At 45.0% G+C, this 25,134-nt stretch overlaps 1 protein-coding gene and 2 long non-coding RNA genes across 4 annotated transcripts in view; 1 reads left to right on the top strand and 2 right to left on the bottom strand.

Annotated features, from left to right (window-relative positions):
• LOC308473778 overlaps window positions 1-25,134 on the bottom strand; it is a 35,641-nt gene that overhangs the window by 4,828 nt on the left and 5,679 nt on the right. The window lies entirely within an intron of this gene.
• Window positions 1,974-25,010, bottom strand: ANKEF1 (ankyrin repeat and EF-hand domain containing 1). 2 transcript variants are annotated; one of them, XM_080999070.1, is made up of 10 exons: window positions 24,802-25,010; window positions 20,249-20,634; window positions 17,598-17,797; window positions 16,090-16,239; window positions 12,124-12,247; window positions 10,531-11,356; window positions 6,205-6,431; window positions 4,802-5,055; window positions 3,310-3,453; window positions 1,974-2,541 (listed from the first exon to the last, which is right to left on the bottom strand). In XM_080999070.1, the coding sequence occupies exons 2-10, from the start codon at window positions 20,589-20,591 to the stop codon at window positions 2,380-2,382; spliced, it is 2,430 nt and encodes an 809-aa protein (XP_080855196.1). In that variant the 5' UTR covers window positions 20,592-20,634; window positions 24,802-25,010; the 3' UTR covers window positions 1,974-2,379. The 2 variants fall into 2 exon arrangements, with proteins under 2 accessions (XP_080855196.1, XP_080855197.1); XM_080999071.1 differs by lacking the exons at window positions 17,598-17,797; window positions 24,802-25,010 and having other exon boundaries at window positions 20,249-20,395.
• LOC308473688 lies at window positions 8,780-10,607 on the top strand. Its single transcript, XR_013984199.1, has 3 exons — window positions 8,780-9,182; window positions 10,027-10,197; window positions 10,478-10,607. It is a non-coding gene; the product is annotated as an uncharacterized lncRNA (long non-coding RNA).

Below are 25,134 nucleotides of genomic sequence, written 5' to 3'. Positions count from 1 at the left end.
TGTTGTTGCATACATAAAAAATGTCCGGTCCTTCTTTACCACCCCTTGGCCGACAATACCCAAAAGAAAGGCCTCTGGTTTCTTTGTGAAGGTATACTTAAATACCTTTTTCAATTCATTATAAATCATTTCCCAGAACGCCTTCACTTTAGGGCAGGTCCACCAGAGATGGAAGAATGTTCCTTCACTCTCTTTACATTTCCAACACTTATTATCAGACAGGTGGTAAATTTTTGCCTGAAGCAAAGTTCTTAACCCAAGGTACTATTTTTGGGTTAGCGGAGTCTGTAACCTGAAGTGTTTGTAACCTGAAGCGTATGTAACCCGAGGTACCACTGTATATAAAAATGTAGCCTGCGTTTTTTGGAATTTGTGCTGTGGATTCTGCTAGTTAAAGAAGCCTGGAAGGGATGCAAATTGCTGGTATTAGAAAGGCTAATAGGCCAGCTGTCAATTTTAGACCAGTGATTCATAGAGGAATCCAACCGTTTTCATTAATGTCCTGAATTTCTACAACGCAGCATTAATCATTACTCTTGCAGATACTTTCCCACCATCTGGGAATGAAGTCAGACAGCAGCCTGGAAGCTGGGATCTGCTGGACTTCTCCCTGAGTGTTCTCTCAGCCCAAAGAATGTGTGCTTTCACACAAACACACAGGCAACTTTTACATTTCACTACTGAGGTTAACAGCGTCACTTTGCAGTTTCTTCCATTCTGAGAACATCCCTTCGCTCACCTGTCCAGACTTGGCTGGGGAATCAATGATGTCCCAGATTCCCTGCTCTGTTAAAATGTGATTATAGGCTTTTCAGGAGCGTTGGGCTATTGGCAAGCATCTTCGGATTTAGCCCAGCCTTCATCAAACTGGTGCTCTCCAGATGTTTTGGACTACAACTCAGCCCCTGCCAGCATGGCTCTAGTGGGAGCCATCAAAAACATATGGAGAACATCAGGTAGACAAAAGTCACTTTTCTGTATGCCTGTGGTGAGTAAAAATGCTACAAAGCAAGACAGAGGGAGGCAGGACACAAGTGAAACAAGAGGAAGCGTTTGGATTTGATATCCCGCTTTATCACTACCCGAAGGAGTCTCAAAGCGGCTAACATTCTCCTTTCCCTTCCTTCCCTACAACAAACACTCTGTGAGGTGAGTGGGGCTGAGAGACTTCAAAGAAGTGTGACTAGCCCAAGGTCACCCAGCAGCTGCATGTGGAGGAGCGGGGAAGCGAAGCCGGTTCACCAGATTACGAGTCCACCGCTCTTAACCACTACACCACACTGGCCAGTGAAACAACCCCAGTTTGTTGTTGTCCCTGTATTGATTGTCCTGGCTGAGGAAACATCGGAGTGCTGTGGCTGCTGTCTTTGCATTCCTGGTTTTGGAGGAAGGACTAGCAGCAAAAAATAGTGGTTATTCACTACAGACTATTGGATAACTAGCTAAATAATACAAACATATTAAGGTTCTTCCAAAGAACATTGGGTGCATATACATACTTACATACATAGTGGGGTAAATCATGGTTTGTTTGTTCTTTCATTTCCTTGATAAACAGGAATTTTTCTCAACTTCATTTTTTAGAGTTGAGTGGACAAGGATCAAAACTAGGGACTCAGCTGTATAGCTGCAAATAAAATGTTTTGTGTGTGTTTTAAGTGCAATATACAATGTGACACTAGATGGTGATGGTGAGCCTTATGGAAAATTCCATGTATTGTTAAAAACTTTGTTTAAAAGCATTTTCAGAACGGTTTTTATATGTGTGTAGATTCCTCCTAGGAATCACCCAGATCACTTTCCTGTATTATATCTGTATTGCTTTTATGTTATCCCACCCACGACATGCCCACAAAAAATAAGGGAAAACCTACACACCCGTAAGCACCAGGACATTCTTCTCATGGGAAAATTCTGCGGACTTGCACAAATTCTACAGCTGCCCTAGATTTAAGAAGTATCACCAACACTGCTCAGTACAATGGATATTTATAGCACCTGGAAATAATTGGTTTCAAGTTTCTGTAGCAGGATAGAGTCTATTTTTTAAGCAAGGAGATGGTTTCAGATCTGGATGACTGGGAGAGGGTAATAAAAAGTCAACTGCAATGCAGTAGGGTAGCTGGACTCCCACTTTCCTGAAATGTACATTAATCTTCCAACTTGTTGCTAAAAAATAAATAAATGAAAACAAATCCATTCCCAAATGCAAGACAGAGTGGTCCTCCTGGTTGAATACTTCGAGCATGCCCTGTACTGAAATTACATAACTAAAGAACAAAGCGAAACTTCCATCACAGTTCAGGATAACATGATTCTTGCCCTCTTCGGAACTGGATCCTTTCCTTCCTGGATATCCTTGCAGGAATTCCACACTGATTAATGCAAAATAGCACCCTGTTGTAACAAACGGGCTTTCTCCATAAAGTTCCTCTTAAAGGGCATCATAAAGTCATCGAAGTCCACCTCATAACTAAAACGCTGCCGGCGCATCTCTCTCTTCCTTAGAAGGTCTTGGGTCGTCGCTTCTGGACTCCAAGTCTTGAAAGAGAAAAGGATCTCATAATTAAGATTCAGCAAATGGGCTATCCTTATGTACATTTCTTAACAGAAGGAAAAAAGCATGGTTGATATATTTTATAAACACCCCCTCCCATGCCCCCGCCATGCTGAATTTAGGATTGAAAGAAGTCTTCTTTTGTAGCCTATGGAATAGGTTTCTGGTGTGTTCTTGATCATTGTGTGTTTATGGTACCCAGAAAGATTGGCAACCTCCAGTTACTATCTCGCTTATTCCCAAGTTTTATATTTTCCAGTCAGCTTTCTTCTCCAGAAGGATATTTTCAGTGGTCCCCCCCCCCCATAAAATGTTTATGGGTACTCTCATTTTCCTACTCATATTGAAATACTGCCCCTCAATGAGGCCAAACTTAGATACACAAAATGTTTAGGAGTATGTGTACCCCTGCGTCCCCCCAGAAAAAAGCATTGGATATTTTGTTTCGCAAACTGAGTCCCTCCCCAGTACTGCTGGGCTCTGGAATAAAGTTAGCAACATCTAGCTGTAAAGGATTCAGAATTATGGAGCGGAAGTACTCCAGCATAGCTGAAGCATCACATACAATCCTGTCCCCTACAACTCCCAATAGGGGAAATATTCAAGAACAGAATCTCTTTGTGATCATTTCCTCCCCCTCAGATGAGTGGAACACTTAAGAAACAAGCCATTCTACCACATTCTTCCCCAGAGACCCACTTGGGTGTTAAGATCAGCAGAGGGAGCTGGTCTTATTTTGCAGACATACTTACCCTCTGTGGTGTGAAAGTGATATTAACTTTCCTTGTGGCTCCTCTGGTTATCAGTGAATTCAGATGGACGACATTATCCTTGAGGGATTCTTTCTTCTCCTCGAAGAGAGATTTCTCAGCGATTGTTTCCGATGACGGTAGAACCTTAAACACAGAACATCATCAGTTACACAAGTGTTTGTGTGTGTCGTAAATGTCTCACGCAATTAGCCGGAAGAGGCCTTTTTGCAACCCAAGTTTCTCGTTATGTGTCAAAATCCAAAAGCAGGGGGCTGTCGCAGTAGGTATGGGGGTCATGGAGGCTGCTCCCCCATTGCAATGTGAGCACTGATAATAATAATAATAATAATAATAATAATAATAATAATAATAATAATAATTTATTATTTATACTCCACCCATCTGGCTGGGCTTCCCAAGCCACTCTGGGCGGCTTCCAAAAGAATATTAAAATACCGTAATACATTAAACATTAAAAGCTTCCCTAAACAGGGCTGCCTTCAGATGTCTTCTAAAAGTCTGGTAGTTGTTGTTCTCTTTGACATCTCTTTGACATGTAAAAACACCAGGCAGGCCCCACAAATAACCCAGAGATGCATTTTAAATAAAAGCACACATTCTACTCATGTAAAAACACGCTGATTCCCAGACCGTCTGTGGGCCAGATTGAGAAGGCAATTGGGCCGGATCCGGCCCCTGGGCCTTAAGTTGCCTACCCCTGTAGTAAAGATTTCTTAGTTTACAAAACTATGTGCATTGTCTCTTTTTTCAAGTTGTGCTTTCTACAGATCAGTTTCATTTGTTGTGAGACATTAGTGTTACATACAATGTTAGGTTAGGAAGAAAAGGGGGGATGAGGGGGAGGCGTGGGGTGGGGTGGGGTCAGGTGGCAATGCTTCTATGCTTCTACTTAGTGTACGTGTGGGGTATTGTGTCAGCGTCACTTGTGTGGGCTCTCTTACTATTCGCTAGTTGTGTTTCCTTGGTGGTGAGAAAGCTTGGGGGTGGTCTAGGGTGTGGGTGGTTGTCTTTCATTGGCTGTAGTGAGATTTGTTTTTGTGTGTGAGTGGTGTGTGTGTGTGTGTGTGTGTGTGTGTGCATTTTTTGATCAGGTTAGCCAGATTGATTTGTATGTTGTTGGCGGATTCGTGTCGTTGTCTTGTTGGGCTGTGTATGTGATAAAGGGGAGCTATACCAGGCCGAAGGCATCTTCTTCTATTTGTCCCTGTGTCAGCTTCAGTTTATGGGTTAGTTTTTCTAATAAGGCTGTTTCCCACACTATTTGATACCACTGGTCCATCCATGCTTACTCCAGACAAGTCTCTCCAGTGTCTGGCTATGATGCTTCTGGCTACCATGCAAGCTGTTGAGGTCTTCTGCTCCCATCACCCCCTGGCCAAGCTGCCTGGGGATGACGAGAGTTGAGTCCAGCAACATCTGGAGAACCCACCATTGAAGAAATCTCTTGTGCAGAACCATGGCATCGCCTTACCTCCTCTTTCACAGACTCTTTCGACGCAGGATCTGGCATCTTTGCCTTGGGAGTGGCAGGCGTTGCTGGAGTGGTTGGGGCTCCTGAGGCTGCTGAGGCTGCTTTGGCCGGTGCCTTTGGCTTGGCCCCCTTTTTCCCTTTCTGCTTGTCCCCTTTGCTGTCCGGTGGCTTCGGCATGCGGTCCAGCGTGTCTTGAATGTAGTGGACCAGCCGGGTGTCAGCATAAGCCTTTGCAACTTCCAGAGCGTTTTGTCCTGTTTGAAAAAAGAAGGTGGCTCAGTATGTGAGGGCAGTGGCGTTCTTCTGCCTGATGCCAGAGTGATTCCATGTCACCAAGAATACAGGGACAGAGTGGGATGGGAGCCCAGAGTATTTGGGTGGTAAAGATGCTATTGAGATACAACTAACCTGGGTGCATAAAGTTCAGTGGTGAAGCATTGTAAAATGAATGGATTTTGAATCCATTGGTGCCTACCTCTTCCTTATTTATTTATTTATTTATTGACATTATATACCACCCTATACCCAGGGGTCTCAGAGCAGTTTACACAGGCTTCCTCAACCTCGGCCCTTCAGATGTTTTGAGACTACAATTCCCATCATCCCTGACCACTGGTCCTGCTAACTAGAGATCATGGGAGTTGTAGGCCAAAAACATCTGGAGGGCTGAGGTCGAGGAGGCCTGAGTTTACAGAATAAAATCAAGGCATAAAACCACAAAATACATAATAGAAATAAAAACAACAACCCAATAGCCCCCTCCTGAAAAAAACCCCACACACAAGGGCGTAGGATATAATCAGATCAACCAAAGGCCAGGTTAAAAAGAAATGTTTTTGCCTGGTGTCTAAAGGTGCATAATGAGGGTGCCAGACAAACTTCCCAAGGGAGAGCATTCCACAGACAGGGAGCCCCATGGACTGCAAGAAGATCAAACCTATCCATTCTGAAGGAAATCAGCCCTGAATGCTCACTGGAAGGACAGAACTTGAAGCTGAGGCTCCAATACTTTGGCCACCTCATGAGAAGAGAAGACTCCCTGGAAAAGACCCTGATGTTGGGAAAGACTGAGGGCACAAGGAGAAGGGGCGACAGAGGACGAGATGGTTGGACAGTGTTCTCGAAGCTACGAACATGAGTTTGACCAAACTGCGGGAGGCAGTGGAAGACAGGAGTGCCTGGCGTGTTCTGGTCCATGGGGTCATGAAGAATTGGACACAACTAAATGACTAAACGAAAACAACAACATAAGCTGGAAAGAGTTATTTTTTAAAAAAAAGAAAAAGAAAATGTAAAGGGGCAATGATTCAAATTCCTGTCTAGGTCAGAAGTTACTGATGAAACACCATAGCTAATTTAAAGGTTGCATTGGCTGTCAATTAGCAGTAACACAAAGGTTTTACCTTTTCTGTTTGTCAGCTGAGGCTTAGCACCGGCGTTGACCAAATGATGAACCGTGTCCAGTCGGCAGCTCTCAAGGCCTCTCATCAATGGGGTTCCATAGTTGATTGAAATAGCATCTACTGTTGCTCCAGAATTGATGAGCAGTTCAGCAATATCCTGCTGGCCTGCATGGCATGCATGGTGGAGAGCAGTCCACATGAAATTGTCTGTTGCGTTCACATTAGCCCTGCAGGCAAAGAACAATTGTTCTCTATATTAGAAATATGCTGTTTTGTCACATAGGGACATTTGAGGAATTTCATTTCAGTGAATTCCAATGAGAAGGGACCTGATTTGTATTAGGATCCATCCTACTCTCGTGTAGGACCCTGGCAGAGACACATGCCCGACTGGCATGTTCTCTCCCTCCTGGTGGATCGTTCGGGAGCTTCAAAAGCTTTCTTCTTCCCGAACATCATAGAGACCGATGCCAACAGACATCAGCACACTTAGGGATCCACAGAGTTTGTGCAGCTTGTGTAACAGACCTCAGCAACTCAGCATTTTGGCTAATCTACTTTATTTATATATAAACACACACGGAGCACTGCAACATGGCTCCCTCTCTCTCTAGCATCAGACAGCAAAGAGAAAAAGAACAATCGTCCCACTTCATGGAACACAGTAACACAAACATCCTGTCTCCGTCACTTCCCATTCTGTGGAATGAAAACATACACCGCCATGTGATAGACAACAATCCCATGATGGCAGACAAGGAGAATGAATCTCCACTAATTTGCACACACCAATGCCGGTTTCTGTTACAACTACTGCAGTGCCTGATTGACATGTAAGCTAACAAGCTATAGCTTAGGGCCCCACTCTCTTGGCCCCCCCAAAAAAAATTAAAGGAAAAAACCATACCTGGATGTACATTTCCAAAATATAAGATAAAAACCAAATAAAACAAAACCTATATACAGCAAAAGTGTTTTGTGGTCTGTAGGCTCCTATGATCTAAGTAATGAGTACATAAATTACCATATAGCATACCGTTTTTTTTGCTCTATAAGACTCACTTTTTCCCTCCTAAAAAGTAAGGGGAAATGTGTGTGCATCTTATGGAGTGAATGCAGGCTGCACAGCTATCCCAGAAGCCAGAACAGCAAGAGGGATTGCTGCTTTCACTGCGAAGCAATCCCTCTTGCTGTTCTGGCTTCTGAGATTCAGATTTTTTTTTCTTGTTTTCCTCCTCCAAAAACTAGGTGCGTCTTGTGGTCTAGTGTGTCTTATAGAGCGAAAAATACGGTATAATCAACACAAAAAACAGAAACAGTTTGTTCCTGTCAAAGGACAGCTGGACATATAAAGGGCCCCATTACCTTCAGTAGCTTAGGGGCTCATCAAACCTAAATCCGGCCCTGACCAACTGCCATTATTCATCACCACAATGATGGTACACAATTGTCTGGGACTGGGTAGAGGAGGAATGGTGAAGCCCACCTCCCCAGCCTGACCCTTCAAAGAAGAAGACCATTCAGAATTACAACAGGGGTTTGAGGGAGGTCACAGCTGACAGTTGGCTGATACATTATCACTAGAAAGCATTCCAGACCCACCATCTCCCAGAACCCAGCGAATCTTAAAAATAGGAGAGCAAAGGGCCCTCAGCGCCAACCGTAGAAGGGATGATGATTGAGGAAGTGGGAGAGAAGCGGAGATTTACTCGGAGCAACACCATTATTCCGAGAGGCCACATTTCTAAGCCTCTCTCTGTGAATATTGAATAAAAGCAGATGATAAGGATTTTCCCTTGTCTTGTCCATTCCTGGCAACCAGCCATGGGGGTTGGTTCCTCTGCTGCCTGACAACAATTGATGCAACACCTTTCTTTAAGCCAATCTCTAAGCGGTTTGCAAACAAGGTCAAAGCATCCACATACAGACGGTACATTTAAAGTACATGAGTTCCCTGGAAGAACCTTGGAAACTGTAATTTACTCCCCCCCAGAGCTACAATTCCAAGCACCCCATAACAAACTACCTTTCCCAGGATTCTTTGGAGAAGTCATGTGCTTTAAATGTGCTTCAAAGTATATGTAAAGGTAAAGGGGCCCCTGACCATTAGGTCCAGTAGTGGCCGACTCTGGGGTTGCGGCGCTCATCTCGCTCTATTGGCCGAGGAAGCTGGCGTACAGCTTCCGGGTCATGTGGCCAGCATGACTAAGCCGCTTCTGGCGAACCAGAGCAGCACATGGAAACACCGTTTACCTTCCTGCTGGAGCGGTACCTATTTATCTACTTGCCCTTTGACATGCTTTCAAACTGCTAGGTTGGCAGGAGCAGGGACTAAGCAACGGGAGCTCACCCCATCACGGAGATTCAAACCACCGACCTTCTGATCAGCAACCCCTAGGCTCTGTAGTTTAACCCACAGCGCCACCCACGTCCCTCAAGGTATATGTACACAGTCATATACTGCCTTTCCTCCAAGGGGCTAAGGCTATCATGCATTGCATTCTCCCCCACCCCATTTCACTCTTGCAACAAATCTGAGAGTTAGGTTAGTTAGGCTTAGAGATGGTGACTGACCTAAGGTCACCAGATGAGTTCCATGGCTGAAGAAGGATCTGGCTGTGGCTCTCCTCAGTCCTGGTCCATTGCTCCCACCATGGTTGGAAACGTAGCTCCTCCAGTCAAACATACAATCTTCCATGACAACTTGCCTAGGCTGTCACATCACAATGGTCACTTGTGCTGGACATAGCCATTTGTCTTCAACTCATGGGTGAGGACACACTACTACTCGCCTGCAGCCTGAACTAATATGGGAGACAACCGCACCTCTACCACAAAGAACACACAAAGAAATGGGTCTCCAAATGCATCTTTGGGTTGAAGGAAGGATATGAAAAAGTTGACTACTGTTCTAGCCCGTCCCTTTGGGTGCAGCCTTCTGTTGCTTCCTTCACAACCATCTTGTGAAGTCGGATAGGGTAAGACTTGGTGGCCTGTCCAAAGCTACCCACTACTTCTCGGTAGTGGCGCCCGCCCTGTGGAACGCCCTCCCTTCAGATGTGAAGGAAATAAGCAGCTATTTTATCTTTAAAAGACATTTGAACGCAGCCCTGTTTAGGGAAGTTTTTAATATTTAATGCTGTATTGTTTTTAACACTCGATTGGAAGCTGCCCAGAGTGGCTGGGGAAACTCAGCCAGATGGGCAGGGTATAAATAAATAAATAAATAAATAAATAAATAATAAATAATAATTATCATCATCACCCACTGTCAGGATGCTGTCAGCAGCTCCTGGCTGGTTGCCCAGGAAAGTATCAAGACAAGGAAAAGTTTCTTACCCTCCCTTTTCATTTCAATATTACAAAGAGAGGCTATAGAACCCAGCCTCTTGGATAAAGGCATTGTCCCAAGTGAATCTCCACCCTCCGTTTCTCCCACTTCCTCATTTGTCACTTCTACAGGTGCTGCTATGTGCCCTCTGTCTTTGAGCTCTTCACTCTTCTACTTTTAAGGCCCGCCAGATTCTGGGACATGGAGGGTCTGGAATGCTTTCTAATGACACCATGTCGGCCAGCTGCACAGGGCATGGATACACCCCTCATAAATTGGGAAATGTATCATCACTGAAGCAGTCAAGTACAACATTTTCCTGTTGCCTAGAGCGGACACCTAGGGGAATGTGGCTCCAGACAGGGAGGACTTCCTGCCATACCTGCTCTGGAGCCTCCTGCCCTTGTGTATGACCAGGTAGATGTGCATGAGCTTAGCAGACCCTGTGAAAGGGCTAGCCACAAAGCCATCTTCCCTTTTTCTCTTTTCAGACTTCTCTCTTGGAACTCCTCTCCTGGCTCTTAGCTAACACATGGGTCATCCTTACAGAGTGGAAGCCACAAGGCAGAAAGTCTGAGGTGTAGCTCAGACTTCTTTTCTGTACAAATGTAACTGTAACCCCAAGATCAAACCTGCCTTCAGATTACTGCTGTGAACTGAATGTAAGTAAAACTTTATTCTTACTTTTAAAGAAGACTGTCTTGTGTTATTATTATTTTAAGAGGGAAATAAAAGGAGGCACTTACCAGGAACAAGCCAGACTTGATTGCTTAAGTTAAATGATTCTAATGAATCCATCAACTTGCTTCCAACTATCTACAAGGGAATGTGCTCTCCTGCTTGCTCACTGGTGTGAGTGAGGAAGGATAATGTTTCATCAATACATCCTCTCCTACCTTCCTCAACATTCCCACATAAATCCCACATTACTTGTGTCTACAGGGTTGCCTCCTATGCCCACCAGCCCAGTAAGCCACCAGAGGAAGTAAACCCACCCCCTTTCCAGGAGAAACTTCACCACTTCGATGTTCCCACTTGCGCAAGCGGCCATCAGAGGAGTTTTGTAGAAATGGTCTCGTATGTCCACTGATACCCCTGCCTCAAAGGCTTTCTTCATGGACGAAAGGTCTCCGTCTTTAGCTAGGTAGTTGATGTGGGCGAAAGTCTTCAACGGGTCGTCAATGTACCACCACGAATCATCTTGGATGGGGTGCTCGGGAGGGTGGTCCCGATTGAACCGGTTGCAGTCCGTCACGTTCTTATAGGTTTCAATCATGTACTCAGGTGGCCCGCCATCTGCCCGCCGCGGGTACGCACTCTCCGGAATGACGCAGATTGGCATAGGGGCGACAAACTTGGCTTTCCTGCCTCTCGCTTTCTTGGGTTTCTTCTTCTTGGGACCATAAGATGTAAGGAGGAAGGCTTTCTGCAAGAACCGGTTGCCCTTAAGAAACTCCTCGAACTTAATCCCTCCTGCTCGCGTTTTCTCGTGAGCCTGAGCAATGGTCATTAATTGTTCAGCCTCCACAAACGGACACCTCTCTTCGATGATGGACACAAAATCTTCCTTGTTCACGGCCCCGTCCCCTCGATCTGCAATCTCAAATGCTTCGCGAAGACTTGCCTGGTGTTCTACGGTCCAGTCGTGTAGCCTAACAGCCCAGGGCGGGTTGGGGTTCTTCACCCCAGGCTTGGGCTTGGAATATTTGGCATAACGCCGCTCAATCTTACGAATCTCCTTACTTGCTGCTTTGAATCCACCGTCTTTAGCCACCTGCCTCGGTGTCTTTTTCTCTAGGTTCCTCCATGTAGGGTCAGTGCCTAAAAGGCAAAAGTGTAAGTTCCAATGAAGACAGCTCCAAAATCTTAGAAAATGAGTCAAAAGAAAGTCTCAACACCTGGGGATCATCAAAACCGTGGTTGACTCATTCATTTCATGGCTCTCAAGATTCTTACAGAATAGAGGTGGCTAACCCTTTCTGGCCTGAGGGCCATATTCATCCTTGATCAACCCTTGGGGGGCCACATGCAGTTTGTGGGTGTGGCTAAAGGTGGGTGTGGCAATCCTACATTCTTTCACACACTCCCTTGCTTGGACACAAGCACCACACACCAGCCCACAACCTGCTCACCTCTGTGGATGTGCGAACAATCCACAGGCAACCCCACAAATTAAATGTCCATATAATAAAGCATTCACAATATATTTGATATTATTTAATATACACAGTTAATATATTTGATTAAATACATATTGTGTATTTAACAGATTCAATACATGCAACCAGTAAACCAATTTCATACGCAAACAGACGTGGGTGCTTTTTCTAACAAGATTTCACGCAAAAATTTCTTAAGGCTTTAAGATGTCATTTTCCTGAATGTTGCTGAAGGCCGCCAGACAAGGCATCGAGGGCCACAGCTGTGGGTTGGACCACCCTGATGTAGTATATTACAGGCACCAAAATGAGATTGTTCTGTTCCTGCTTGAGTGCAGTGGATTCTCGTTCACTGAATCAGGTGACTGAACCCCTGAGTTTATCCCGGGGTTGGGGGGAGCGCTTCATTCTCAGACAACCATCCTTTACCTCTTTGACCTATAAATCTGCAACACTCTGCATAACCCCCAGCAGCAGCGTAATGCAGCGGCGTGTTTCCATTCATGGCTATCAAACCCACATCTCCATTGTAGGCGGAAATAAGCTTCAGGATCTGCGAAGCAAAGTCAACACCATTAAACCAAGACAGACATACTTTAACCAAATGTACTGTACCTGTTTTCTTCTCAGCAAAATTGCAGCAAATGGATGCCATTTAAACAGTCTGAAAAGCTGTAACTATATAAGCTGGGGCGCCAGAGAAAGGCCTAATTCAGGGGTCAGCAAACTTTTTCAGTAGGGGGCTGGTCCACTGTCCCTCAGACCTTGTGGGGGCTGGACTATATTTTTTGGGGGGAAATGAACGAATTCCTATGCCCCACAAATAACCCAGAGATGCATTTTAAATGAAAGGACACGTTCTACTAATGCAAAAAGACACTGATTCCTGGACTGTCCACGGGCTGGATTTAGAAGGCGATTGGGCCGGATGTGGCCCCCGGGCCTTAGTTTGCCTACCCATGGCCTAATTAATACTTGTAATGGTGAGAGGGCAAAATTCCTGCACAGAAATACCTCCACTTAAGGCAAGGGCTGGAGCACCTGCAGCCTTTCAAAATTTGCGAGACTACAAAACCCATATTTCCTGACCACGGCACCATGTTCACTGGGGCTGATGGGAGTTGGAGTCCAGCAACGTCTGGAGCATAGCTGTCAACGTTTCCCTTTTTAAAAGGGAAATCCCCTTATTCCGAATAGGATTCATCGCAAGAAAAGGGAAAAGTTGTCAGCTATGGTCTGGAGAGCCGAAGGTCGCCCACCTGTGCTTTAAAATAAGCCTTTTTCTCCTTCTGACAAGGGCCAAACTCCATATCACGTGAAATGTGCCTCTGCATTTGTGTGGCTGTTTCAAAACAGTGCCCAATTTAGAGCAGCGAAGTTGGCTTCCCCGCACAGGGCGCCAAGCCGAGGGGGTACAAAATTGAGAAGATCCATCACTGAGAAGATTCCTTTGGGGGTGCTAAATTTCAGCCTCACAACCAAAGATGGCCAAAGCCCACCGCTATCCCATAAGAGCCCTGCGTGGGGAGCCGTGATCCACAACAGAATTGAGGAACAGGGAGAAGGAGTTTAATCCTCCTCCCATCATTGCTGCAGTGACTTCCAAAATAAATCCCTTCTCCCAGTTGAAATTGGCAATTGCCTTGAGACAAAAGTTGCTACTATGCAACTTCACCTCTTGGGCAAATAGTAAATTTGAGGGTGGGCTCCATTTTTTTATGGTATTGCACAAAACCACTCCCAATCTAGACTGGGCCCTTTGCAGGTGCTATTTTTAAAAAACCACACAAAGAAATATTGAATATAAAATGTAGTATTACTCAAAGGGACGCGGGTGGCGCTGTGGGTTAAACCACAGAGCCTAGGACTTGCTGATCAGAAGGTCGGTGGTTCAAATCCCCGTGACGGGGTGAGCTCCCGTTGCTCGGTCCCTGCTCCTGCCAACCTAGCAATTCGAAAGCATGTCAAAGTGCAAGTAGATAAATAGGTACCACTCTGGTGGGAAGGTAAACGGCGTTTCCGTGCGCTGCTCTGGTTCGCCAGAAAGCGGCTTAGTCATGCTGGCCACATGACCCGGAAGCTGTACGCTGGCTCCCTCGGCCAGTAAAGCGAGATGAGCGCCGCAACCCCAGAGTTGGTCGCAACTGGACCTAACGGCCTCGGCCCAGTACACCTGAAGGAGCGTCTCCACCCCCATCGTTCTGCCCGGACGCTGAGGTCCAGCGCCGAGGGCCTTCTGGCGGTTCCCTCATTGTGAGAAGCAAAGCTACAGGGAACCAGGCAGAGGGCCTTCTCGGTAGTGGCGCCCGCCCTGTGGAACGCCCTCCCATCAGATGTCAAAGCAATAAATAACTACCTGACATTTAGAGGGCATCTTAAGGCAGCCCTGTTCAGGGAAGCTTTTAATCTGTGATATTTTACTGTATTTTTTGTTTCTATGGAAGCCGCCCAGAGTAGCTGGGGAGGCCCAGCCAGATGGGCGGGGTACAAATAATAAATTATTATTATTATTATTATTATTAACGGTCAGGGGTCCCTTTACCTTTCTTACCCAAAGGGATCATCGTTCTGACTCTTTAACTAGCTATCTGCCACTTTCAAAACCATCATCACGACTCCTCACTGCTCTCCAGATCTTCAAGATTCTCCCTCCTTGAAGGAGGCAAAGGCTGAGTGGTGCTGGCCACCACTGCCTCTTCCTTCAGGACAATGACCCTCAGGTTGTGCAGGGGAGTAGGGAAAACCCCAAGTTATCACAGCACACAAAAAAGGTAAAGGTAAAGGTAAAGGACCCCTGGACGGTTAAGTGCAGTCAAAGGTGACTATGGGGTTGTGGTGCTCATCTCGCTTTCAGGCCAAGGAAGCTGGCGTTTGTCCACAGACAGCTTTCTGGGTCATGACTAAACTGCTTCTGGCACAACGGAACACTGTGACGGAAACCAGAGTGCACAGAAACACCTTTTACCTTCCGGCCGCAGTGGTACCTATTTATCTACTTGCACTGGCGTGCTTTCGAACTGCTAGGTTGGCAGGATTTGGGGCAGAGCAACGGGAGCTCACCCCGTTGTGGGGATTCGAACCGCTGACCTTCTGATCAGCAAGCCCAAGAGGCTCAGCGGTTTAGACCACAGCGCCACCCACATCCCTCTTGTCATAGCACATGACTATAGTAACTCCATGTTTCTTTCTATTCAGGTCAAGCTAAACATTCTGAAAAGTGTGCTTTGGGAAAAAGCGAAATTGGATTTTCTGGGATCCCCTCTGTTAGCCAAGCCTGATTATTAGTACCGTATTTTTCGCTCGATAACACGCACCCAACCATAACACGCATATAGTTTTTAGAGGAGGAAAACAAGAAAAAAAATATTCTAAATGAAACAGTGGATGTATGATTTTTGTGGTTCATGCTGTGGCCACAGACATGTGATCTGACGGTGAGTTTGGGGTAGCCCAATGCAAAAATCCTGAGGATCCATGTGGATCCATGTTTGTAACCACGTTTTTGCACCACTGCAGCCCCAGGCAACAGTGGGTGCGTGATTTTTTTGGTGCAAACTGTAGCCATGGACATGCTATGTGATGTGATGGTGAATTTGGGGTGACCCAGTGCAAAAATCCTGAGGATCCATGTGGATCTGTGCTTTGTAACCACGTTTTAAGTGGGGAGGGAAGGAAAAGCACTCAAGGGACAAGAAGCACACGTGGAGCAGGCTCTGCTTCTCTCCCTCCTCCCCCCCCCTTAGCGAGCTGAAAACCTTTGCTGGAGGGACAGAGAGCCTGCTTGCTTTAAAGGAGCCTAAAGCAAGCAGGTTCTGCTTCTCTCCCTCCTCCTCCTCCCCCCCCCCCCGCCCTTAGCGAGCTGAAAAGCAAAGCGGGAGGAGAGAGATACAGAGAGCCTGCTTGCTTTTTGCTTTGAAGGAGCCAACCGGACACGAGCCGCTTACACGAGTGCTTTGCTCCTTTAAAGCAAGCAGGCTCTGCTTCTCTCCCTCCTCCCCACCCCCTCTTAGCGAGCTGAAAATCTTTCCTGCTATTTCCAGCAAAGCGGGAGAAGAGCCACTGAGTGGGGACGAGAGAGATACAAGAGAGCCTGCTTGCTTTAAAGGAGCCAACCGGACAGGAGCCGCTTACACTCGTGTAAGCGGCTCCCCTCCCCTCCCGCTTTGCTCCTTTAAAGAAGCAGGCACTCTGTCCCTCTCTCCTCCCCATTCAGTGGCTCTTCTCCCGCTGGAAACCACGGAGGAGGGAAGCATTTGCTCCGTAACACACACAGACATTTCCCCTTACTTTCTAGGAGGAAAAAAACGTGTGTTATGGAGCGAAAACTACGGTAATTAACTGAGAGAGTTCCTTGGGCTGGGTACCTTTGTTTCTGACACCACCAACAAAGAATACCTCAAAAAACCCTCCTTTGGCTGCAAAATGTGCGGCATGGTGTCTTTCATTGTCAAAAACATTAACATTTCCACCTCTCTCAAGAATACCGCGGACCACATCCAAAACCCCTTCTCTGGCTGCTTCCATCAGGGCTGTGCGGCCGGTCGCCTGCAGATCAGAGAAAGGGAGAAAGAGAGGGACAGGAGAGAGAGAGAGAGAGAGAAAAAAAATTTAACATATTTTGCTCATTTACTATATTGCAAAAAATGCGGGGGGGGGGGACAGAGGAAATGTCTTATTCTATAAAGAATGCAAGCCATGAACAGGGGTTAGGGCTGCTAAGAAGCTCCTTGCTGCCCTCTCCACTACCTGAGAAAAAAGGGGACCGTGTGTACAATGGGAGCCATTGTTCTTCAGGTACAAAGCAGCCTCTCTGAAAAAGATCACGATCCTAGCAGAAAACATGAGATATTTCTGTGGCCTGCTCCCTATCTTGAATTTACATGTGTATTAGTGTGTCTTGATAATGCCAGGAGGAGCAATAGATGAATCTGACATTTCTCCACTTTTCTCATTTCCTCAATCATCTCCAAATGTCCACATCAGTTTGCAATTTCTTAATATCCATACATAAAAAGGCTTCCTGGAAATTCACCAGTATTTTAGTATGAATTTATTTTTATGAGCTTCCTTACCATGCTGTATTGTTTTTAACACTCGATTGGAAGCAGCCCAGAGTGGCTGGGGAAACTCAGCCAGATGGGCAGGTATAAATAATAAATTATTATTATTATTATTATTATTATTATTATTATACCATCTGCAGTTTTTCAAATTACAGCAGTACCTCGGTTCTCGAACGTAATCCATTCCAGAAGACCGTCCCGAGTTCCGAAATGTTCGGAAACCGAGGCACAAAGGACTGGCTGCAAATGCAATTGAGAAATTTGAAAAATTGAAAAACACACAGCGGAAGTCGTTCAACTTCCGAGGCACGTTTGAAAATGGAAGCATTTATTTCCTGGTTTTCGGTGTCCGGGTTCTGAAATGTTCGACAACAGAGACATTCGAGAACCGAGGTACCACTGTATGTGTTATATATATCTATATATGTATACAGTGGTACCTCGGATTAAGAACTTAATTCGTTCTGGAGATCCATTCTTAACCTGAAACTGTTCTTAACCTGAGGTACCACTTTAGCTAATGGGGCCTCCCACTGCTGCTGCACCACTGCTGCGCAATTTCTGTTCTCATCCTGAAGCAAAGTACTTAACCCGAGGTACTATTTCTGGGTTAGCGGAGTCTGTAACCTGAAGCGTATGTAACCTGAAGCGTCTGTAACCCGAAGTACCACTATATCTATATATGATCTGCTGCCTGGCTGATCAGGATAATAAATATTCTTAAAACATTTTTATGGTTGATTAATTTAACCAATTAGCCACTGCAGCCCTAATTATTATTACGCTTACGCCTGTCGGCATTCCGCTCCCCACTCTTAGAATGGCTAAGAACATTCTTACTGGGTTTGTTGCATTAGGGTCTGCTCCTCTCTCCAAAAATGTCATGCACATGTCTCTGATCTCATGCGCCTGCTCACAGGCTTGTACGAAAACTGGCTTCCCCTCAAAAGTGCAGTTGTTAACATCCGCCCCATATTCCAGGACCATCTGAACACAGCGGAAGTGCCGTTTGGTGGGCAGAATGCAGTAAAACAGAACACCTGTGTGAAGAATAGTTGCAGAGTGGCTTAACAGGGAAACAGCCGTGATCCTGAAAAGAGAGACCAACCACTAAACGCCAAGTAGTAAAATAATCTGCTTATTGCCCTTGCGTACTGCCCATATAACTAAGTGCTCGGGGAGGGTTGCAGAGGCATTAAAATATAGCAATCCAATCCAAACCAAAATAAACACTCAAACCGATTAGTTAAAATCAGAACACCAAAATATACATTGCTAAAACCAGCATAGGCACATCAGTTGAAACAATGAGGAAACCAATACGAAACTAGCAAAGGGGGGAAAATGGAGAAAAGAACTAATGCACCAGATATTTGCAGTGCTTTTTTTCCTGGGGGGATGCAGGGGTACGCATACCCCGAAACATTTTGTGAACCTAAGTTTGGCCTCATTGAGGGGCAGTATTTCAATAGGAGTAGGAAAATGAGAGTACCCCTAACCTTTTTTTAAAAGAAAAAATACACTGGATATTTGTACCCATGATAATTAATATGAAGGCCAGGGAAATCAAAATTATCTTTAGCAGGTATCTAAAGACCATAATGTGGGTACCAGGTGAGGATCTTTGGGAATGACATTCTAGCTACCGTATTTTTCGCTCTATAAGATGCACCAGACCATGAGACGCACCTAGTTTTTGGAGGAGGGAAACAAGAAAAAAAATATTTGAATCTCAGAAGCCAGAACAACAAGAGGGATCGCTGCGCAGTGAAAGCAGCGATCCCTCTTGCTGTTCTGGCTTCTGGGATAGCTGCGCAGCCTGCATTCGCTCCATAAGACACACACACATTTCCCCTTACTTTTTATGAGGGGAAAAGTGAGTCTTATAGAGCAAAAAATACGGTATTTTAATATTTATTGATAGAATTTATAGACCGCCCTTTGTCTATAGATATCAGGATGATTCACAACCTAATTCTATCAACCGGTGGTGGATGGGTGTCACTACTGATCTTTTCCTTTTTAAAAAAATAAATATGATTTTTATTAAATTTTCTGTTTTACAATTTCAAATAAGCACTTTACATCCTTCAGATATCAATGACTCCCCTTCTTCTCTTTCCATGGTTCATTTTACATATCTTATATCCTTGCATGTTTTAGAAAAAACTATACCAATCAGTTTTCCATTATTACATCCATCAAAAGTTACTGATACTTTTGAATTTATCTTAATGCTGCCAGCGTTTTCAGCTGTACACATTTCCCATATATTCAATAAACATTTTCCAATCTTCTCTAAACATACCGGTATGTGCTTCTTGTTCTCTTATTCTATATGTTAAGTCTGCAAGTTGTGCATATTCTGTCAACCTAAGTTGTCAATCTTCTTTGGTTGGGACCTCACTCATTTTCCATTTTGGGGCTAACAAAACACAAGCCGCAGTTGTCGCATACATAAATAACTTTTTCTGACACCTGGGGATTTCAGTCTGAAGTATCCCCAGCAGAAAGGACTCTGGTTCTTTTTAGAAAGTAATGCAAGTGTCTTTTCCTAGCAGACACCTGACTCACTTCATTAGCTAAGGGAACCTGGGAAAGGAACTCAGATGAAGATTTCAGGGCCTGGGCAAGTACGCATGGGAAGAGATCATCCTTCAAGTAACCTGGCCCCAAGCTGTTTAGAGCAGGGGTCAGCAAACATTTTCAGCAGGGGGCCGGTCCACTGTCCCTCAGACCTTGTGGGGGGCCGGACTACATTTTGAAAAAATAATAATGAACGAATTCCTATGCCCCACAAGTAACCCAGAGATGCATTTTAAATAAAAGCACACATTCTACTCATGTAAAAACACCAGGCAGGCCCCACAAATAACCCAGAGATGCATTTTAAATAAAAGGACACATTCTACTCATGTAAAAATATTCTGTTTCCTGGACCATCTGCGGGCTGGATTTAGAAGGTGATTGGACTGGATCCGGCCCCCGGGCCTTAGTTTGCCTACCCATGGTTTAGAGCTTTAATTTATTATTTATTTTTTTAAAAAAATTAGTTTTCACAATATTATAAACAAACAAACAAACACACACATACACAAGACAAACATAAATCATAGCCTTATTGAAAATTACAGTTATTAACTTTGTTAAGTGACTTCCTCGCTTCCCCTTGGTTAAATTTCATTGCATGTGCTTTTACCGGTTTTCCAAATCCCAATTTTTATGAAATTTAACTTAAACATTAACATCCTTGGATCTTCACCTTATGGTGAACATATTAATTCATCACTTAACATAAATAAAATCCTAAGCCCATTAAGTATCTGCAAGCTATTTTCAGTTAGTTTAACTTAACAAATTTGACTAAATAATCATGATTTAGAGCTTTAAAGGTGAAAGTCAGCACTTTGAAATGTGCCCCAATGTGGATTGAACTTCTTGAGCTACAAGAGAAATCCCCACCTCCCTTGCCAACACCTGGTTCTCTTTACCTTTTCCTTCAACATCAACGATGGTCATGTCTGCCTCGGCCTGGACTAATACATCCAAGGCCAAGTCATGGCCCAGCTCAGCGGCTTTCATCACGGGGGTGCGGCCCATCCGGTCCTGGACATCCGGATGAGCTCCGAGCTCCAAGAGAAAGTTGCACATGTCAATGTCGTTGGCAACACAGGCCAAGTGAAGAGCAGCCTCTCCATCGACTGGCTCGGTGAAATTGATGAGTTCCGGGTAGCCGAGTTTGGTAAGCTTCTCAATCTGTTTCTTGTCTTTCTGGCGAACGCACTGGAGAACTTTGTAGATCTGTAGGTTTTCGAGCCTTTTGTCAGCCAACATTCTCAATCAACCGAAGGAAGGATATTCTCATAGAGGTGGTTCTCTGGACAGAAGGAGGAAATGGGAAAAAAATGAGTCTCCTTTGTAATGGAATTCTACGATGTACCCCATTTGTGCTGTGGCGGTTAAGCATATCTGTTAAAGGATGCGACTGTGAATAATAATAATAATAATAATAATAATAATAATAATAATAATATATTATTTATACCCCACCCATCCCACTGGGTTTCCCCAGCCACTCTGGGCAGCTCCCAACAGATTAAAAACAGAATAAAACATCAAACATTAAAAACTTCCCTAAACAGGGCTGCCTTCAGATGTCTTCTAAAAATCAGGTAGCTGTTTATTTCCTTAACATCTGATGGGAGGGTGTTCCACAGGGCGGGCGCCACCACCGAGAAGGCCCTCTGCCTGTGGCTCATGACACAGTAAAGCATGCCACACTACCATAGCCAGTGGAAGCTGGTCCATTAAAATGAATGGGATATTGCCCCACCAACTTCAGTTTCCCTTCAGCCAGTTCCTACCAGCCTATCTTCTTACAGCAGGTGGCATTGCCTGTATACTTCCTCCTCCTTTGTCTACACACACACACACACACACACACTATTACATTTTCTGTTTTACAATTTAAAATACTCATTTAAACATCCTTAAAATATCAATGACTTCCCTTCTTCTCTTTCCATGGTTCATTTTGCATATCATAAATCCCTGCATATTTTACAAAAACTATATCATTCAGCACTGGTGGAGGAAGAGGGACGCGGGGGGAGCCACGCCCCCACCTGCTCTCCACCCCCCGGTGCCACAGCATGAAGCTCCGCCACTGCCTTTCAGTTTTCCATTATTACATCCGTCAAATCTTGTTTACACTGCTGAATTTATCTTAATGCTGCCAACATTTCCCCCCCATGTGTTCAATAAACAATATCCCCCCATGTGTTCAATAAACATTTGCCAGTCTTCTCTAAACGTATGTTCTTCTTGTTCTCTTATTCTATATGTTAAGTCTGCAAACTGCGCATATTCTGTCAGCTAAAGTTGCCATTCTTTTTTGGTTGGGACCTCGCTCATTTTCCGTCTTTGGACTAACAAAAGACAGGCCGCAGCAGTGGCTTACATAAATAACCTTCTCCTTAGTCTTAATGTTGCCCTTGTAGAACTCCAAACAGGTAGGAGGATGGAGACAAAAGTAGAATTAGTTGGCTCTGTCTGTCATTGGCTGTGGCTGTGCGGACTGTTGATGTCCCTACGTTCCACTCAACCCAAAGGGTGCCAGTCACCACTGGCCACCACACTTATGTTTGCAGTCAGTTGTCCTTTGCTACTGCTGTTTGCCATTGCTGTTTGCAACTCATTAATATTCCTGATGATGCAACAGTGCATCATAGCAACAATGCCATAAGTCAAAGATGGACTGGCACATTAGCCTTCACTTGAATCTGTTTTAAAATTCTAGTTTCTAGGAGTGCGTCAACTGAGCCTCAAGAATAAACCCTCAACCTCTTGGCAAATACGGGTGCTGTGATGTTTGCACACATTGCCAGAAGCCTCCTTGTGAAACCTGAGGGTCAGAGGTGCAAGACAACAAACCCAAAGAACGACAAACAAAGCAAGTTCACACACGCATGTGACATCCAACCTGGATGGATTTAAAAGAGGATTAGACATGGAGGACAAGGCTATTGATGGCTGGTGCCCATTGAGGGTGGTAGGAAAGGAGGCAAGTTATAAGCAGAACCAGAGCCAACAGCAGACCGAGTCAACAAATGCTAGGTTTGTCCCCATCCTCCTCTCTGATGACTTCTACAAGGACAAAGCTGAGCCTAAGGCGGAGGAAGCCAACAGCCATGAATAACCCCTGTAAGTAAGAAGGTGGGTGGGTGGGGGCTGGTTAATGGCAGACTAAAGTTGGGTCCTTCTTGTAGGCATCTCAGAGGCATCTGATTGGCCACTGTTACAACAGGATGCAGGACTAGATGGGCCTTTCGTCTGATTCAGTAGGCTCTTCTTATGTTATCTAGGATGGCATGGAAGCACTAAGGCTTGAATGCCTGGAGGCCAAACCTACAGACAGAGCTTTTGTGACACACCAGGTACAGTGGTACCTCGTGTTAAGTACTTAATTTGTTCCGGAGGTCCCTTCTTAACCTGAAACTGTTCTTAACCTGAAGCACCATTTTAGCTAATGGGGCCCCCAGCTGCTGCTGTGCCACTGGAGCACGATTTCTGTTCTCATCCTGAAGCAAAGTTCTTTACCCGAGGTACTATTTCTGGATTAGCAGAGTCTGTAATCTGAAGCGTCTGTAACCTGAAGCATATGTAACCCAAGGTACTACTGTATTACCTTCTGTTCAGACCTGGGGGCTCTGTGCTGGAAACATGCCTTCAATTTCTCAAAAGTTTCCTTCCCCTTCCATTTTGCTGTCTCATTCACAAGGTGCTTCAGAATTCCCCTAAATCTGGGTGGGTGTGGAGTTGAGATTACCTATCATGGTGCAGTGATTATGATGTGCCTATAGTCCCCAATTTCCATTAAACATTTCCCCAGCATTCTGCAACTTATCCAGCTGCCCACATTTCCTAATCCCTAAAAAAGTCCCATGGGAAAGGAACAACCTCATGGAATTCCCCCCTAAACTTTAAATGAAGGGCATCTGGAGGGACTGCCTACCGGGCATCTGAAACTGGTGTGCCCACTTTTGCTTTTAAAGGAAGTCTATATGTTTGCCTTTACATGTCATTAAAGGTAAAAGGCCTCAGTTTCAAAAAAAATATAGCAATAAACAGCTGTCAGGTACATATTAGGCAGTTCGTTTACACACAAACAAACCCCAGCTTTTTGTGATTTACAGGAAAGAGACGTCATTGAGTTTTCAAGAAGGACAGAGCACCTGGGAAGGCTGCCGGCAGATGGTTTGAAGAAAGGACACTTACAAAGCACCCTCAGCCACTCTGAATGTATGGTGGGAGCAACCAAACTTCTCCCACGCTTCTGGGCCAGGCTTTGGTGATATGATGCCCTGAGGTAGGTAATAATTTGGTGCCCCATGCCATGCCCTCGAAATTTCTTATTTTCACAATAATTCCTTTTGATACAGTTGCTTTTGCATGGATCTTCTCAATAATAATAATAATATTTTGTGCCCCCTTGGTTTGGTGCCCTGCGCAGGGGAACAGACTTCACCACCCCAAATCCAGTGCTGCTTCATGATAATTTCATCTGCATTTTCTCTCCTCTTTGCCAATTTTCATAGTTCCTTTTCTTATTAATCGATGAATGGGTTTTTTTGTTTATTTTTTAAAACCCAATATGTTTCTAGCTCAGCATTCATTCCCATGCTCACCGACATAGAGTCAAGACACAAGATTCAGATCTATATACAATATATAAATCTGCCCTCATCAATAATAGTCATAGAATTGTAAAATTGGAATTATTATTATTATTTCCCCAAGAGCTCCTTTATTTATTAATTTTTATATGAAACTATTTGGTTTTTCAAATTAAAATTTTATAATCACAAACATACAACATACAACATAAAAACAAGATGTCAAAGAATCTCGTGGACTCCTCTCCTCCCCTTTGTGGGTCCTATTATTAACCATTTCCTCCTGCATCTTTTATAATATTCCAAATCTTGTACATCTCCATTATATCAAAAATTAATCATTAAACTACAAGTGCTATTCAAATCCTACCAACGACTTTAACTGTTTACAATGGTTTTTAAGGTAAATTATATTCCCCCCCCCCCCAGCTCCTTTATGTCTTGAGGATAGCCGGCAATAAAGTTCACCAGCTGCAGTTCTATCTGCATGTATGACTTATAAGCAGTTACAATTCACCAGCAAAGCAACTCCGAGTCAACTCAGTGGTCCCTTAAAGGACAAACAACAGAGCCTGAATGAGAGCAGCCTACCACCGAGCGCATGAACAGTTCTACGCGCATGTGATGAAGTCCGCAATAGCCTTTGCTTGTCAATCAATCCGTTCGGTCCTTTTAAAGGCGCTGGGCTCTTTGGGCTGCAACACCATTTCCAACGCAGGGCTCTCCGAGATTCCTTTTTCTAGACAGAAGCACTAGGGGGTTACATCACCCCGCAAAAACAATGACCACTACTGGCCAGATCTGCCTGGATTTCGCCCTCTCCTCCTTTTTCTTTCTCCTTTTAACCTGCCGCGACTCCAGCAGCTTACCTGCAAGCTTTGCTGACGCTCCAGGAGAGCTGGAGGAGACCAGACGAAAGCAGCCGCCCAGACGCCTGGTAGATGGGCATGACTCTTCCCCGCTTCCTCCGCGGGCTGATGGCAAGAGAGCAGGAATGGTTCCTTGGGCGGGTGGCAGCGTCCGCGAGAACGAGCGTGTCCCCGGAGCACCCAGCGGGAGGAGGGGATTGTTAGACGGGAGCTCCTATAGCAACGGAACCAGGGAGAGGAAGCGCGCCGGCGCGCGCGTAACAATGGCAAGCCGGCTCCCAGCCTCGCTGCGCAAAGCGGAGCGCAGGAGCCAAGCACATCCCACTCCCCAAA

The sequence above is a fragment of the Podarcis pityusensis genome (genome assembly GCF_964106645.2).
Source record: "Podarcis pityusensis genome assembly, chromosome: 3".
NCBI classification, from domain to species: Eukaryota; Metazoa; Chordata; class Lepidosauria; order Squamata; family Lacertidae; genus Podarcis; species Podarcis pityusensis.
Note: the sequence above shows the minus strand (reverse complement) of the source record. Positions and strands in the feature narration are given on the sequence as shown.

Coding starts and splice junctions, on each gene's coding strand:
- ANKEF1 (XM_080999070.1), bottom strand. CDS start 20,591: ATGTTGGCTGACAAAAGGCTCGAAAACCTACAGATCTACAAAGTTCTC. Junction 17,798..20,248: donor CGTTGATGTTGAAGGAAAAG/GTAAAGAGAACC, acceptor TTCTTCACACAG/GTGTTCTGTTTTACTGCATT. Junction 6,432..10,530: donor AAGTTTCTCCTGGAAAGGGG/GTGGGTTTACTT, acceptor CTTTGCCTGCAG/GGCTAATGTGAACGCAACAG.